This window comes from Leuciscus leuciscus, assembly GCF_965113295.1.
Source record: "Leuciscus leuciscus genome assembly, chromosome: 12".
Classification (NCBI taxonomy): domain Eukaryota; kingdom Metazoa; phylum Chordata; class Actinopteri; order Cypriniformes; family Leuciscidae; genus Leuciscus; species Leuciscus leuciscus.
Genome location: NC_138736.1, coordinates 34,871,926 through 34,888,533, shown reverse-complemented (window position 1 = coordinate 34,888,533; position 16,608 = coordinate 34,871,926). Strand labels below are relative to the sequence as shown.

Genomic DNA, 16,608 nt, shown 5'->3' with positions numbered 1-16,608 from the left:
CGGTACGGCACGCTTTGGCGCTTTTCCACTGCATGGTACGGTACGGCTCGGTTCGGTACGGCTCATTTATGGCGCATTTCCACAGCATGGTACGGTACAGTACGGCTCGCTTCGGCTCGCTTTAAATGGTACCACCTCTGTTGAGCGTACCGTACCGATACTAAAATGTGACGTGAAAACACTGCAGATCACTGATTGGTCAGACAGAATCATCACTACTAGCGTCATTGTATTTACGACACGAGACACTAAACCCGCTAGATTTAAATAGCCAGTAGACAACAGCCAACGCTTTAGCACCTGTTTTAAAAGTATAAACTTCAAAAAAGAAATGGCTGAATCGTGGTCAGTGGACGAGGTGCAGACGTTTCTCTCGTTGGTTGCCGAGGAGCGGATGGGGAAACACGTAATGAAAAATTCGCATTTAATATGATGATGTCATGGCAGTAGAGACGGCAACTATAACGATCAGTCCCACCCACTTTGAAGCGGTACTAACTGCAGTGGAAAAGCAACCGAGCAAAAGCGAACCAAACCGTGCCGTACCGAGCCGAGTCGTACCACGCAGTGGAAAAGCGAAGCGAGCCGAACCGTTCCGCGCCGAGTCGAACCGTACCGAGCCGAACCGAGCCGTACCATGCAGTGGAAAAGCGCCATTAGTAGCACGGAGAGCGAGCTCCGTAGCACTTCTCAAGTCTGGCACGCAAATTGCATCTGATCCTTTCTCGTCCAGCTTTCGGAGGAGATCGGCCTGGAAAAATTGCAGTGTGGCCATAGTATGCCCAGCGGCGGAGAAAGCGCGACCGAGCAGGGTTGACGTCATGCGGCAAGCTTTTGAAGGTAGCGCCAGCTTAGCGCGCCGTCCAGCGGAGGGCGGGCATAGGAGGGCTGCTATCGCTTCTTCGACCGGCGGCAGCGAATGGTACCCTCTGTTTTTAGCATCGTCAACAGCGGAGAATGCTAGCGGAACAGAAGAGCGCATTCTAGCTGAGAAGGGGGCGTTCCAAGACTTAGCGACTTCTTCATGTAACTAGTCTGGTCTGGACGCAGGCAAAGCGCGCTCCCCAGGAAGAAAGTATCCATCCAGCCGGTTGTGAGCAGGCTGTTCAGGCGTAGACCACTCGAGGCCGAGGATCATGCAGCTCTCGCGCTCGCTGACGGCGGCTGCCCTCATTGCGAGCTACTGCCTATGGCGACTCTGAGGACTTGCCTGGCATATTTTGCTGAGACTGCACCTCCGCCCGCTGTAGTGCCGCGCCATAAAAAGCGCCGTGCTCAGCGGGTCCCGGAACCTTCCCCTGACTCGATGCTAGCTCTTTTGCTTGACGATGCGCGGGCAGAGGGCGCGAGATCCACAGAGCTCGCCCAATCCTCACTGCCCGATGCCAGGAGAGAGCAGGAATCATCCTCCCTCTACGCGGCTTTCTCATCAGCGTCGTCGACGGAAGCGGCGGCAGACGGCGGCCGCTGTCCGTAAGGAAGAGACACTGACGAAGCCGGTGAAGCTGGCGGGCGAACCGGCGAGCTTTGACGGGTGGGGGAAGGTTCCGGGACCCGCTGAGCACGGCGCTTTTTATGGCGCGGCACTACAGCGGGCGGAGGTGCAGTCTCAGCAAAATATGCCAGGCAAGTCCTCAGAGTCGCCATAGGCAGTAGCTCGCAATGAGGGCAGCCGCCGTCAGCGAGCGCGAGAGCTGCATGATCCTCACCCAGGCAGGAAACGCAGATCACATGGTGGTCCCCGTCGCTGAGTGTGGCTCTGCATGAGCCGCAGGAAAGCATCTTTAAAAAGACGCAAGCTCTTTTAGACAGTGTGTGTCGCGGCGGCGAACACACACACAGCCAAGAGTGTAAAGGATATAGGTGCCGGATAGCGCAGCAGGAAGGCGATTGAAGGCAGCGCGGCCAGTGACTTCAGTGACGACTCGTCCCGCTGCAAAGGCTTCCTCAGACGGCGCGGCTTCTCTCCGGATCCAGCAATGCGTGTGCTTCGCTGCCTGCGAGCTGGATTTATAGGCCTAAGCCACGCCCGTTTCGGCGGGACGTGACGCAGTGGGCGCAAAGCACCGTCATTGGGTCTGACGTCACGCTAGGCCTCGCTCGATAGGCTGCTGCTGTTGCCGCAGAACAGCCAATAGGCACGCAAGCCGTCTTGCCTATGTCTGTATGCTGCCGCAACGCGTTTTACAATAATACAAAATTAAGGATAATTTTTTGGCTTCAATATCTCACGGAAAAGGGATTTTCCCCTAGCGTAAGATACTTACGCAATACGAGAGACCTCTCGTAAGAGAACCACCTTCATCAAAAATGACTTGGGTTTTTTATTTCTAGCCAGGAGTACTGCTCTTTTCATTTCAGATTATATCCTTTAGCACCCTATTGCCATTATGTCAAATTATAATTGCATAAGAAAGCATGCAATTGTGCTGCGAAACTCCAGAAGATTAAATCTAAAAAAACAGACTACATACATTTTTTGGTCATTCAAATCTGAGTTTACGACTTTCTCTCCTAACACAATCTCTGTGCTAAACTATTTATGTGGGGTGGATTAGAGTAATAATTTATCCAAAAATAAAACTGTTGTAATTATTTTCTCTCTCTCGTGTTTGTGGTGCTTTTATGGGAAAGCACTGTTGAACAGTGGGTGTCTAAATTCCCTCATATAACAGACGGTCAGTGACCTCTCCACAGGGGACTGCAACTAAATCGGAGCATTTTTGTTCATAGTGGGCCTGTCTGGAGAACTGCAGAGCCAACCGTCACAAACCCTGTGAGATTCTCGTCTTTGCTGTAATAACCTCTTTTTCTCTTTGCACTACAGGTGATTGACATTTCAGCAGAAACAACTTTAGGCTGAGACATATACAATGAACTCCACCAGGCATCAAGAAAACCATATTTTTCTCTAGTAGGATGGCTGGAAACATCTTGAGAAAGCTGTGAGAACAACTTTTTTAAGCTTGAAGAAATTATGTGTTGCACCTGGTGATGAAAGAGAATTGGACATTTGTCAATTTTTTAGGCATGAAATGACAGCTTAGAATTATACTTTTTCTCTTCTCTTTTCAGATCAAGCTTATTTTTCACTTGGTGAATGATAAAACAAGTGAAAATCACTCAGAACAAACCACACAGCAATATCCTGACAGACACCCAGTACACCCTAGCAACCATTAACAGCACCCTGACAACCACCTAGAACACCTTAGTAATATCCAACCACCCAGAACACTTTACCCCGTGTCTACCACAGATGCGAATGCAACAGCTAAAGGCTGTCTACACTACACTGTCTACAAAGCGCCCTTTGCAAAGCATTTGTCCTTCGTGTCAGTACGTTATAAATAAAACAAGTATCAGTTTACTGTCTGTGATTTGCCGCTCACATCGCGCCGCATCCAGTGTAGGTCTGAATCGCTGTTTATAATAAGCTTTATTGTTTTAAATCGCATTGCATTGCTCCGCTCGCGTCCGGTGTAGACAAGGTGTTAGTAATACCCTGGCATTAACCCAGAACACCCTATCAACCACTTAACAAAACCCAGGCAGCCACCCTGAACACCTTAGCAATACCCTGGCATCAACCCAGAACATCTTAGCAACCACTTAGCAACACCCAGGCAGCCAGACACCCTAGCCACCACTTAGCAACACCCTGGCAGCCACCCAGAACACCCTAGCAACCACTTAGCAACACCAAGGCAGCCACCCAGAACACATTAGCAATGCCCTGGGATCAACTCAGAACACCCTAGCCACCACTTAGCAACAGCCATGCACCCTAGTCACCACTTAGCAACACCCTGGCAACCACTTAGCAACACCCTGGCAGCTACCCAGAACACATTAGTAACGTCCTGGCAACCACATACTGTAGCAACACCCTGGCAGCCAGGCCCCCTAGCCACGACTTAGCAACACCCTGGCAGCCACCCAGAATACCTTAGCAATACCCTTGTATCAACCCATAACACCCTAGCAACCACTTAACAACACCCTGGCAGCCAGGTACCCTAGCCACCAATTAGCAACACCCAGGCAGCCACCCAGAATACCTTAGCAATACCCTGGCATTAACCCAGAACAACCTAGCAACCACTTAACAACACCCTAGCCACCACTTATCAGCACCATGGCATCCACCCAGATCACTCTAGTGACCACTTAGCAACACCCGCCTTACAGCCACCCAGAACACCTTAGTAACACCCGAACAGCCATCTAAAAAACCCTTGGCAAATGCTTAGCAACACCCAGAACATCTTAGCCAGCACCACCCTGTCAAACAGCCAGAACACCTTAGTAACAACCTGGCAACCATTCAGCAGAACCTAGCAACCACTGAGCAATACTCATTTTAAACATTTTTAAATAAGCTAAATATATAGTTTGTCATGTTCATCTCACCTGTGATGGCTTGGAAGTGTGTTATCAGTAGCTCCTCACAGCCCAACAATATTGTGACCCAGAGCAAAAATGAAAATGGAGAAAGGAAATGCACACAAAAGCACCATTATCAGCTGGTTCCATCTGAACAATCACATCTGTGCGCGGATAAGGACAGATGGATATGGCTGCCTTGAAGGCGTGGGGTTTCAGGCAGATTGTTACAATTCTTCCCCAGATTTGAGAGCCTGTGCAGCACTGATGCTCGTTAAGCCCGTTGCCCTTTTGAAACCAATTTCAGTGTCTCTGCACTCATGCCCATACGAATATGTGGTCAGCTTGCTTTTTCAGGCTGTCGCGCCCCATGCGGCGCTTAGCTCGGTCTGGATAACGACAGCACTTTCCCTGCTCTGGGTCACCAGGATCAGCTCTCACTCAACACCACAGCCATACATATAATCCCATCAGCCCCAGCATGGAAGAAGAGGATTTCAGGGTGACTATGAGGACTTTAGAGAAGATTAGGCCACTGGATATCTCATTCCACCTCACAAATGGAGAGTAAGATCGTCAAACCGGGGATCATCTGCTTGCTTTACATTTCCATATGTGTCGATTTGGATTTGATCTGTTGTTTTTACCCAGAGAACAAAGACAAGTCCAAATAATGCAGAATAATTTGCCAAAATATGCTGAATGCAAACAAAACACACAGCAGGGAATTATGTATTTCACAATGCAATACGCTCAACTTGACCTTTGTTTCCAATTCCAAAAGCATTTATGATCTATATTTTGACTCAATATTTTTTTTTTTTATTAAACAATGCTAATTAATCCAGGTGATTTAATAGTGTTAGTGATTTAGTTAGTGATTAATAGTGATTTAATAGGTCCACTTTGTCGAGTCCAAGTCGAGTCTAAGCCCTTAAAGGGTTACTCTCGCCAAATTGCAACCTAGGGTCTTTTTGTTAATCTACCCGAGGCAAACTTTCGTTTAAAAGCATAATTAGAATGGAAACGCCACTTTTAAGATTGACCGTATTTTCGTTTTCGGTCAAAATGCCTTTTGAATGGGAGAGCTAGGGGCACGACCACGATAGCATCAAAATCGCTATTTTTAAAACACTAAGAAGGCTCGACACAACATGAAACTGTGCTTGAAGTATCACCAGGGGCTCAACACATGAACTTGAGCATTGACAACACTGTTTGTGTACACAGAGTTTACTAAAAAGAAAGGTTTTGAACAACTGTTGTTGTTTCCGGCCGCCGGCATTTTGACAGTCAAAAATAGTCGATCTCCGAATGCGAATGAACTGACTCTGTAATTTTAGTATTGTTTCTTATCTGAGGATCCTTTTTCAAATACAAGGTAAATATTGATTTTCACTAACGACAAAACAAGTTATCCCTTAGTTTATATGGAACTAAGCTTTAGGAGCTTTCCATCTTTACTCTCCTCCCTGTTACGTTGCATTCGGAGATCGACTATTTTTGACTGACAAAATGCCGGCGGACGGAAACACATAGACAGTATAAGAAGTGGACAGAGCCATCTCATTGGAACTCAATTGAGACAAGTGAAGCCCATTTTCAGCGATTTCTAAGGACTTCCGTTCCTGACGCGCAGACTCAAACAGAGCTTGACGACGTAGATGTGACGTGAGCAACCCGTCTGTCTTCTAGTGGCTGTGGCATGAGAAATCTGAATCATTCCCTTCCGAATCTTGCGGAGAGCGTGAGTAGGAGCTGTCCATAGCTAGGAGCAGGAGAAACTTTTGCTAGGTATTCTGATTAATTATTTTTTCATTTTGCCTCCACGTCTCCCCGATTGCCCGCGAGCTTCTCCTCCCGTCCATACGGTAATCTCTCTACTGTGTGACAGAGAGTCGCGTGGTTATGACGCAATCGTTAGCCTACTTTCTCAAAAACTGCTTCTACAGGGCCATAACGTAAGCTACAAGGTAATGGAGCATTTTATACATTGTCGTGTTTCTTTAGAAATAAATAATGGACAAATGGAGTCTTCAAACGCCTCAGATGTAAAGTTATTCGCTGTCAAAGTGAGGCCAAAATGAATGGGAGTCAATGGGATGCTAACAGCAGGTGAAGTTCTGCTACAAGATGGTGGCACGCGGCCGGCTTCAACTTCCGGTCGACTTCCTTCCCGCTTGCGGAAACACTAACTGATAAAGTGAGTTGTACAAAACCTTTCTTTTTAGTAAACTTTGTGTACACAAACAATGTTGTCAATGCTCGAGTTCATGTGTAGAGCCCCTGGTGATACTTCAAGCACAGTTTCATGTTGTGCTGAGCCTCCTTAGTGTTTTAAAAATAGAGATTTTGATGCTATCACTGCAGTGCCCCTAGCACTCCCATTCAAAAGGCATTTTGACCGAAAACGAAAATACAGCCAATCTTAAAAGTGGCGTTTCCATTCTAATTATGCTTTTACACAAATGTTTGACTCGGGCAGATTAACAAAAATAGCCTAGGTTGCAATTTGGCGAGAGTTACCCTTTAACCAGTTGAGTTTGAGTTGAGTTGATGGTTAATGTCTTGTTATCTATTATATCATTTTATGTTGTTACTTATTTTATTTCATGTTACAAGACTATACTAAAAATCGGTCACACTTTATATTAAGGTGTCATTGTTATAGTGCAAGTACTAATATTAATTAACAACAGCTACTTACTATAGGGTTAGGATTAGGTTTGGTTTAGGGTTACTTGTATGTAATTATCCATAATTTACTGTTATTACTATGGTAAGTACATGTAACATGTGTAACAAGAAAAACAAAGTGTTACCAACATTTTGGAGTCTAAAATGTCAGAGTTCACATCAAGTCCACCTGAGTGAGTCTGAGTCCAAGTTCATTCATAATTGCAGTCCGAGTCCAAGTAGCCAACTCTATGATTTAATATAAAATAATAACTGTCATGTTAAACATATAGTAGCCTACTTTTTAACAAATTGTAGGCAGTGTACAGTCCAGTGTGCAGCATTCAGTCAGTAGTAAGCTGGTGTTTCATTCCACAGTCATGCACGTTTGAGGCTGCAGTCTGTAGCGCCATCTAGTGCCTGCTGACAATATAATCACATTCTCTACTGAACATTTGAAAATAAAATGTAAATTAAAGGAAAGAAGACCATGCGTCCATGAGAGCACATGGGGGTTTGTGTGTGTGTGTGTGAGAGAGAGAAGTGGCTTTGACATCAGCAGAGATCAGAACACACCTGCACACTGACCCCAATCCTCATAAGGTTCTTACTGTCAATCACTGAGACAGTTGACAGTCTAATGCAACCTCTCTCTCTCTCTCTCTCTCTCTCTCTCTCTCTCTCTCTCTCTCTCTCTCTCTCTCTCTCTCTCTCTCTCTCCCTCTCTGCGAAGTCACAGTCTCGTGCAGGACAGAAAAAAAACACACACGGCCTGATGATTCGGCAAAAACACACACAGGAAATTATGGCATCAGTTGTGAGTATATAAGCATTCTATTCTATTCTATTCTATTCTATATCTGTTTAGTTGTGACTGAATTGTTAGAGGAAATTATTGTTTTCGTTTAAAAAATAACTGCATAAATACTCCACATTTGGAGTGAAGCCAGTGTCTTTTTAAATCAGTAATCAAACATTCTATGGAGTGTATCAATGCTACTGTAATGTAAAGAAATGTAAAGATTATTAAAAATGGTCGTAATAAAGAAAATATTAATATTCATGTTTAACTTGAGGGTAAATGTTTCTTATTTAATTTGATTAAATACTACTATGATTTTGTAAGAAGCAGTTGCAAAATTGTTATTTATTTTTTTGTAAATTGAAGAAAATGTTATATATATATATATATATATATATATATATATATATGTGTGTGTGTGTGTGTGTGTGTGTGTGTATATATATATATATATATATATATATATATATATATATATATATATATATATATATATATAGTAAAGTATCAAATATATAATATATAATATATTTTAGCTTCTTTAAAGCATGAGGTGCATCCTGGAATGTTTTTTTTAGAGGAGTTTGCTGCACACTTTATTTCCTTCATTATGTGTTCCAACTCATTCCTCCCAAAAAAAAAAAAAAAAAAAAAATCCTGTTTATGCACAATTTATGTGTCAAATTTTAAGCATTTAGATTTATAACATCATAAGAAAAAAAAAAAATCAGTCTGTCCAAACTTTTTACTGGCAGTGTGTATAAGATTTTTTCCATAAAAAACGTGTCATAGAAAACTGCATGTAAATGTGTGAAATGTGTCAAATTTGTTTTGCACGTGTGTTTGCTAAAGATTCAGGAAAGTTTGACCTGCCAGGGGGAAAATGCGATGATCCATCTAAGTGGCTGTGGTATTCAGCTGGTGTCTAAAAAGGGCCGTCTCTCACGCACACCTGCCCTCCATCTGTTACCGACACATGCTGAGGAGCCTGGTCACTTGATGCTCTCCTCTTCCTCCTCCTCCTCCTCCTCCTCCTCCTCTTCCTCCTCCATTCAGGATCAGGGTAGAGCTCCTGTTCAGCCCTCAGAGCAAGAGAAAGAGGCTGAGAATCTCCCCCCGAGACGCCCTCTGAAACTTGCCCCGCTAGAGCTCCCCCTAGAGGTGAGAGAGGCACAGTGGCAGAAGATCAGAAGTGCTCAGGAGGCCAAAGCGGCGGGCTGTAATTCGTGGGGGGCGTATCCAAGAAAAGCAAAGGTTTGTTGGCAGGACGGCCCGGCCAAGTCACCAGAACGCTCCCCACTGAGGATCATCACAGAGCCCCACAAACCACTGCTACCTGTCAATCAAGTCAAGCTTGGTTCTGATAGGCCAGCGGGGAAGGAGGCGGGGCGAGGGGAAGGTAATCTGTCAGTTCGCTCTGCACATGCTCCCGAGAATATCTGCCAATCAGAGCACGGCAACAGCCAATCAGCTGCTCCAGCTAAAACCCAGGATGTAGACAAGAGGCGTCTAAGACTGCGAAGGACCTGGCAGCTAGAGGAGGATCAGAGCAAATCCAGTTTATCAACAGGTGATGAGAGCAAACAGGCCTCAGCCGGCCCGGGCAAGGGTCAGCGCACCGGCGACAAAGCCATTAGAGATGCCAGCCGTGTGCTGCAAAAGGCATCATGGAAGAACCTACGGGAACCTGGGATTCGTGAGATGGAGGCAGTGGGTAAAGTTGGGAGAAGGATGGCTGTTAATGACATTCAGGAAGCCGTGCTCTGACTCTTTGACCCGAAGAGGAAGTGCAACAGGTGGTGTTGGGGTTAGAGACTTGAACATGGCAAAACAGCCATGCCTACAGAGGATTTTCCCTCTTGGGTTTAGATCTGAAAACAGCTCAGTAATGTAGAAAACAGCACAACATTCCTGATCCAAATATTTCTGTATTTATAAATGAGAGATTATTTACAGTGAGTCCGTCAGTGATTATCGCTAAATAAACCCAGACAGGGTGATCAGGACTTGAACATGAAAGTTATTACACTACTTACTCAGTAAATAATAATAATAAAAATATCTGTGTCATGGGACTCGTGGATATATTTGTGTGTGTGTGTGTGTGTGTTTGTGTGTTTTAGTGCTGTCAAATCGATTAATCACATCTAACAAATTTTTGTGAATATATAATGTGAGTGTATATGTGTGTGTATATATATATTATGTTAGATGTGATTAATTAATTTGACAGCAGTAATATGTGCATTTTAATTAGATACTGCCTAATTTGCATATTTGAACATAACATTGCAGAAAAGTTGTAATATAAAATTGTATGTCTTAATGAACCGTGATTAATTAACTGGGATGTATGGTAATGTTTAATAATTAGGGTATAATGATAACTACCCAAAAATTACCCTATCCTCCAGTGGTGTCTTGCTTTAAAATGTTAATTTATGCAGTTTTTCATTGTTACCTGCAGAACACTATGTCTGACCAATCAGAATCCAGTATTCCGGTGAGGCGTATAATAAAATCCATTTATATTCTTCATATAAGACGATTATCGTTGCTGAAACTTGATAAAAATAGAATGTCCACACTGACAGTCTAAGCAAAGAGTTTGTCAATACTGTTCACCGCAGCCAATGAAAATTTCAATGATCACTGTGTTTCTTTTCCTATTTACATAAATCAATAAAATGTTGCTGTGTCTAACACAATCTGAGATTAATTAATAAATAAATAAATCTGTCTTCTTTCAGGGGACAGTGCTAAATGACTAAAATTACTTTCAAAGAATGTCATTTCAGCACTATATAGCTAGCACTAAAATGACACTTTGTAAAAGCTTCAAAGGCAACAGAACACTAGCTCATGGTTATTATTGCGATGGATTAGGGGATATGAGTACTCTTTATTGTTAATTAAACAATTTTTAACAAGTGTATCCTATTCAATGTTGCTGTTAAGTGTGATGAACACATAGACAGTATGTAAACTGGACACAGCGACCCCATTGGATTCAACGGAGACAAGTGAAGTCAATTAGAAGCACTAACTTCCTGATGGTCGAGCGTACTGCGCAGACTCAAACTGAGCTTGACGACGTAGATGTGACGTGAGCAACCCGTCTATCTACTAGCAGCTGTGCCAAGAGAAATCTGAATCATTCCCTTCCGAAACTTGCAGAGACGGAGATGTCCATGAGCTAGGAGCAGGAGAAACTTTTGCTAAGTATTCTGATTAATTACTTTGTCATTTTGCCTCCACGTCCCCCCGATTGCGCGCAAGCTTCTCCTCCTGTCCATACGGTAATCTCTCTACTGTGTGACAGAGAGTCGCGTGGTTATGACGCAATCGTTAGCCTATTTTTACAAAAACTGCTTCTACGGGGCCATAACGTAAGATACAAGGTAATGGAGCCTTTTATACATTTTCGTGTTTCTTTAGAAATAAATAATGGACAAATGGAGTCTTTAAACGCCTCAGATGTAAAGTTATTCGCTGTCAAAGTGACGCCAAAATGAATGGGAGTCAATGGGATGCTAACAGCAGGTGATGGTTCCGCTAGCCAATGGCGGCGCCCGGGGAAACTTCAAAATAATATGAAACCCTGCCCCCCTGGATGAACATTGTAAAATCCCCCTGTGGTGAAAATCAAGTTTTTTATGTTTTATGTTTTTGTGTTGTTTTTAATGTGCTTTAAAGCTGCCGTCGGCAACATTTTTTTTATCATATTCAGTGTAATCGACACTATAATCCGACAGAACAACATAAATAAGGTGGTTTTAGAAAAAAACCCGAGCTTCTAACTCCACCTGGAGCGTGTTATTTGTTTTGCAAAAATCCAGCGCTCCCGCTTCATCAGGTCCAATCAGCGCAGGGGGGTGTGAGATCTGACTGTCAATCACAGGTCGTGCACACGCCACAGATCCCCCCTCACTCGCGCACGTTAATATCACATGCACACGCCACGCCTGAAGTTCGCCTGGAGATTGCATGAAGCGTGATGGCGGAGAGAAAATCTACTAACAAGCTTCCAATTCCTCGGTTATTGCTATCTATGGATAGATTAGCCAGGGCAGCCTACCTCCGAGTCCATGGTGTTGATAGATGCTGAAGAGACGGACGTTCACAGAAAATCAGGTACACACGCACAGTGACGCACTGACGAGCACGACCTCGATGGGAGGGTGCTCGCTGGTAGTGGGGAGGGGCATGAGAGTTGTAAACATTCAAAATTTTGGCTAATCGACCCAATCTGCCAGACTTGCCGACGGCAGCTTTAAGACAAACCATGTGCAAAATCATAAGTCAACTCCATTGCTGAGTATTTTCTCATTAAAACTGCAGTTAACCAAAGACAGTCTCAAAATCGTGGTTTGAAACCCTCTGACGTCACAGACTACCTTGTAATCCATCATGTCAAGGTCCCTCGGGCTTTAGCATATCATTAACAGCGATCTAGCAGGGGGGTCCAGGTTAAAAATCGGGTAGATTTAGCAATATAGCGGGTGTTCTGAGTTGTTCAAAGTGTTTCTGATATGCCTGACTCTGAGAAGGCAAACGGAAACATGGTTTGTGTAACATTAGCTTAGCTGTTGACAAGCAAAAGGTTAATTATATTAATTACCGATGTTGTAAAGAGCGATACCGTTGTGCAGTGTTTACCTCAGTAAGTTGGCCGAGTGAATCTCTGAGCTGGCGTGAGGGGAGGCGGGGCAAATTAGCATATTCATGAGTTCGCGACTTAAATATACTAAATGAAGCAAGGGTGTAGAGTTGCATTCTAGCTATTTTAAGGCATGAATAATTGTTTTAACAGGAAAACTTTAAATACTGTATGTCATTTTGGTGATCAAATATTAGTTTTAAGGGATAATTATTGACTACAGGGGGACTTTAAATTAAAAGACGCAGAAATCTGAGAGAGGACTAAAACATGACTCAAATTAGTTTCAAGTCGGCATCAGAGCACCTCCGCACTGAATCTAGTAAAAATCCATGGTTGTATAAACATGAGTTGCCTATCTGTTAGGCTACTGATCAACTGCCAATGGAGAACACCATTCATGACCACTAGAGTTTGTAATATTTTGTTATATGTTAAAGAAACGGGCAGCAAATACAAACCTTCTTTCCATAATTAATTCGTAAGCTCAAGCTGTAATTATTTTTTTCCATAATGAAATCTTCATAACGGAAACAGATCTGAATTACCATTATAACCCTATACATGTCTCCTCACTTGAGTTCAAAGAACCTAAACTTCACTTCCTCGTCACTTTTGTAGATCTGCATCTGTGCCAAATCATCAGTTGTCCTTTGCTGGACTTTGCCCTGCGCTAAAGTTAGTGCGACCTCCTGCGAGACCCCTTACAAAAAGGTAGAGGATGGAAATAGATCTTGTTTCTTTTCAACAAGATGAAGCATGAGCAGTTACTTCCTGCACGTTTTTACTAGTGGATGTTTATTGCTGTGTGGCTCGGTTGTTGATGTGTTTTACTGTCCATAACGATGGGATTTAGGGAGTTTGGAAAGTGCATGTTTGTAAGATTTCGTGAGTGCCCGATGCCTGTGAAAGTACTCTGTGGTAAAACGTCCAGATGAGACAAGAAAAGTAAGACAGGAGGAGAAGGGAAAGGGAGAGAAAGCAAGGGTCTTCAGAGACACGCCGTGCACACAGGATATCTGGCATGTTCGGCCTCAAAGAACAAGACGATCTAACAGGAAAAACAGCAGGAAGGGAAGGTCGGTTACACTACAATCTTTTAAGGTAAAAAAAGTCATTTTTAATTGGGTTTCCTCTGAGAGATTAACTCGACTAATACTTTACATTACGATACTGCTAGTGTTTAAAGATATTAAAAGTCTATCTATCCATCCATCCATCCATCCATCTTTAACTTGTAGGTCACACTACCCCATCAAAGCCTAAACAGGTCTTTTCACACTGTTTAAAGGAATAGTTCACTCAAAAATTTAAATTCTGTCATCATTTGCTCACCCTCAAGTTGTTCCAAACCTGTATGAATTTCTTTCTTCTGATCACAGAAGAAGATATTTTGAAGAATGTCGGTAATCAAACAGTTCATGGACCATATTGACTTCCATAGTATGAGGGGAAAAAAATACTATGGAAGTCAATGGGGAATTGTTCCTTTTCCTGTCATTCCAATTCAACTTCCTGTGTGTTTGGCCAATTAATTTGACCATTTTCCTTAACTCAAAGGTGGCCAATTCTTCAATTCTAAATGTTGCACAACCCTGGAGCGTTTACTCTAGAAAAGAGCCTCTCAATTTTCAACTTTTCAAATCTGTGTTTTAATGAAAATGCACATTCACTCATTTGACACACTACTTCATCGAGTGAACTCTCACTATAGACACAAACCTTGTGGGTAAAAATCGCCGATCAGTCCCATTGGCAACCTGTAGGCTCAGCCTGGCCTGGAGAGAAGAATCAATCCTTAAAGCCATGGAGACAAGAGGAGAGAGAGAAGGAACTTGTGTGAGAGAAAAAGAAAGAGATGACGAGAAAGAAAGTGACAAAAATATCCCGGAAAGTTGCTCTATAATTGGTGCAGTCTGTCAGAGCCCTATTTTATGTGCGTGAACAGGGCAGGGCAGCCATCTCGTCCCCACTGAAACCCAACACTTAGAGGAGCAGTCCCTCTTCCCTCCCACCTCCAAGCAGAGGAGAGCAGACTCCACAACACTGTGCTCCTCACTGCAGGATTACTGTGTGTGTGTGTGTGTTATCACACCTGTGTATGACCTTACCTGGAGCTTTATTTCTAGGAGGATGCTGCTTTGATACTTCAGGTGTCTGTGAGGTGTGTTTTTGGAGGAGGTTGAAGAATATCTTCTTGTTCCTACATATTGACAGCACAGGTAAGAGTGAAGTTTATCATTCATATCCCAAATGTATCCCATCAGCAAACAGTGTTTGATTTGTGATATTTTGCTCTAAGATGTTTACTCATCATGTCTTGATAGCTCAGTCTGCTCTATAACTACTGCTTTCTTTATTCTTCCACTTTTGGGGGGAACTTTAGTAAAAGTAAAGGCTGTTTTTAACATTTAAGAAGAGTGAAGATTGCTGGTTTATTCATCTGCAGGTTGTTCCCAGGCTGGTCGTTTAGCAGAGTCTTGGAGTTTGGCCGCAGTCGGGCCCTAGAGTGTTAGTGGAGATAGAAACACTAAAAGGTTTCAGAGACTCAAAAATTAGAAATGTACTTGCAGACAATACAACAATTATGATAATTGACCAAACTGTCCAATAATGAAATAACAGAGGTAACTGGATCAGATCAGTCAATTGCATTGTTAACCAAAAATTTTAGGTTATATAGAGTTGGTAAACCAAAAATTATATGTTATACTGTACATTTGTCTAATAATAAAAAGGTTGAAAGTTAGTCGATGAAAGAATGCAGGTCATGGCTAGTAACCAAAAGATTGTATTTATTGATTTGGTAAACCCCAAAATAGTATGTTTTACTGTGCTTCTAATAACTAAAAGATTGTAAATTGGTCGATGAAAGAATGCAGGTCATAGGATGCAGGTAACTAAATGTTTGTATGTTGCATGGATGTTAAACAAAAGGTTGGTGATCGAAAGGTTATAGGTCGTAGGGCTGGAAATGCAAAGGTTGTTGGTCATAGGACTGGTACTGTGAATAAACAATTGTAGGTTGTCAAGCTAGTTAACAAAAGTTTGTAAGTCAAAAGGCTGGTAACCAAAAGATTGTAGATTGGTGGTCTAGTAAAAAAAAAGAAAAAACTCTGGTTGTAGGACTGGTAAGTTGTAGGTGATAGGGATTGAATGATTTTTTTCGGGAAAATTTTTTTTTTTTTAAGTCGACATCTATGTGATTAAAGTCGAGTCGACGCTGACTAGTTACCGATGACGTCATTAATGAACAAATAAGCCTGAACCTCGAGTTGAGACTCGAACGCGGGTTGCCTTGTGCAGAGCTATGGCATATGACACAGCGCTGCCCACAAGGCTATTGCTCCAGTTCTCAGTTCTTTTGTCTTTGGGTCATTATATCTCTCACAGATTTTTGCTCGTTCTAAATCAGATACAGATAAAGTGGCACAGTAAAGATTACATATGAATGCATTACAGAGAGCGATTGCGTGTGAACCAAGTATACCTGGCAGCGTCTCTCTACTAATAGTGAAGCTGTGGGTTTTAGTTACTAAGACATATATGCTAGAACTTTTCAGTTTCTAAGCTAGTTTATTGATAAATATCAGGACAGTGTTGACAATACATGTGTGCGCTACTAAATGTTTCTCTATTTGCACGTGATGCGAGATACTGTCTGTATGTGTGTGCGTTACAATGCAGAATGACGATTAACTTGCGTGTACAATAAGCTGTTTAACACGTGCATTCACCTGATTCATTTTGATCATCCAGATGGTATAATCAAACATATCTAGTGGAGCGGTCTCAGAGTATGCATTTATTTGTTTGTTTTTTAACTGTTGGAAACGAAGCGTAAAAGTGAATATAAAATATTTCTTATCCTGTTGTGCCTTTTATAGTCAATGTCAAGCTTAAAGTGTCATGGCAGAGCATTCAAGTCGTCTAGTCTGTGCAACCCCTAGTAGAAGACCATGGCCATTGTGCCCTTGGACATGGCACTTACCCACAGGTTCCATTTGGGACATTGACCATATGGGTCAACTGGGTGGACTGGGTGTTCCCCTCCACAACCATTTCATTTTAGTAATGAAAAGAA

At 42.8% G+C, this 16,608-nt stretch overlaps 2 protein-coding genes across 4 annotated transcripts in view; both read left to right on the top strand.

The window, feature by feature from the left end:
* The first annotated feature begins 7,639 nt into the window (after positions 1-7,639).
* On the top strand, positions 7,640-9,934 carry LOC309511163 (uncharacterized protein). The gene is made up of 2 exons (XM_082186267.1): positions 7,640-7,879; positions 8,717-9,934. The coding sequence occupies exons 1-2, from the start codon at positions 7,703-7,705 to the stop codon at positions 9,629-9,631; spliced, it is 1,092 nt and encodes a 363-aa protein (XP_082042393.1). The 5' UTR covers positions 7,640-7,702; the 3' UTR covers positions 9,632-9,934.
* A 4,547-nt stretch (positions 9,935-14,481) lies between these two features.
* Positions 14,482-16,608, top strand: part of col22a1 (collagen, type XXII, alpha 1) — a 60,872-nt gene continuing 58,745 nt past the window's right edge. For 2 of the 3 annotated variants that reach the window (XM_082185424.1, XM_082185425.1), the window contains exon 1: positions 14,482-14,746. The gene's annotated coding sequence lies outside the window, so the exon portion shown is untranslated. The remainder of the gene's footprint in view (positions 14,747-16,608) is intronic. The other variant, XM_082185426.1, reaches the window with a different exon arrangement.

Bases quoted from the DNA above. Each gene is read 5' to 3' on its own strand.
- LOC309511163 (XM_082186267.1), top strand. From the start codon at position 7,703: ATGCAACCTCTCTCTCTCTCTCTCTCTCTCTCTCTCTCTCTCTCTCTC. The intron at 7,880-8,716 runs GTGAGTATATAA...TGTTTGCTAAAG, and splicing joins AGGAAATTATGGCATCAGTT to ATTCAGGAAAGTTTGACCTG.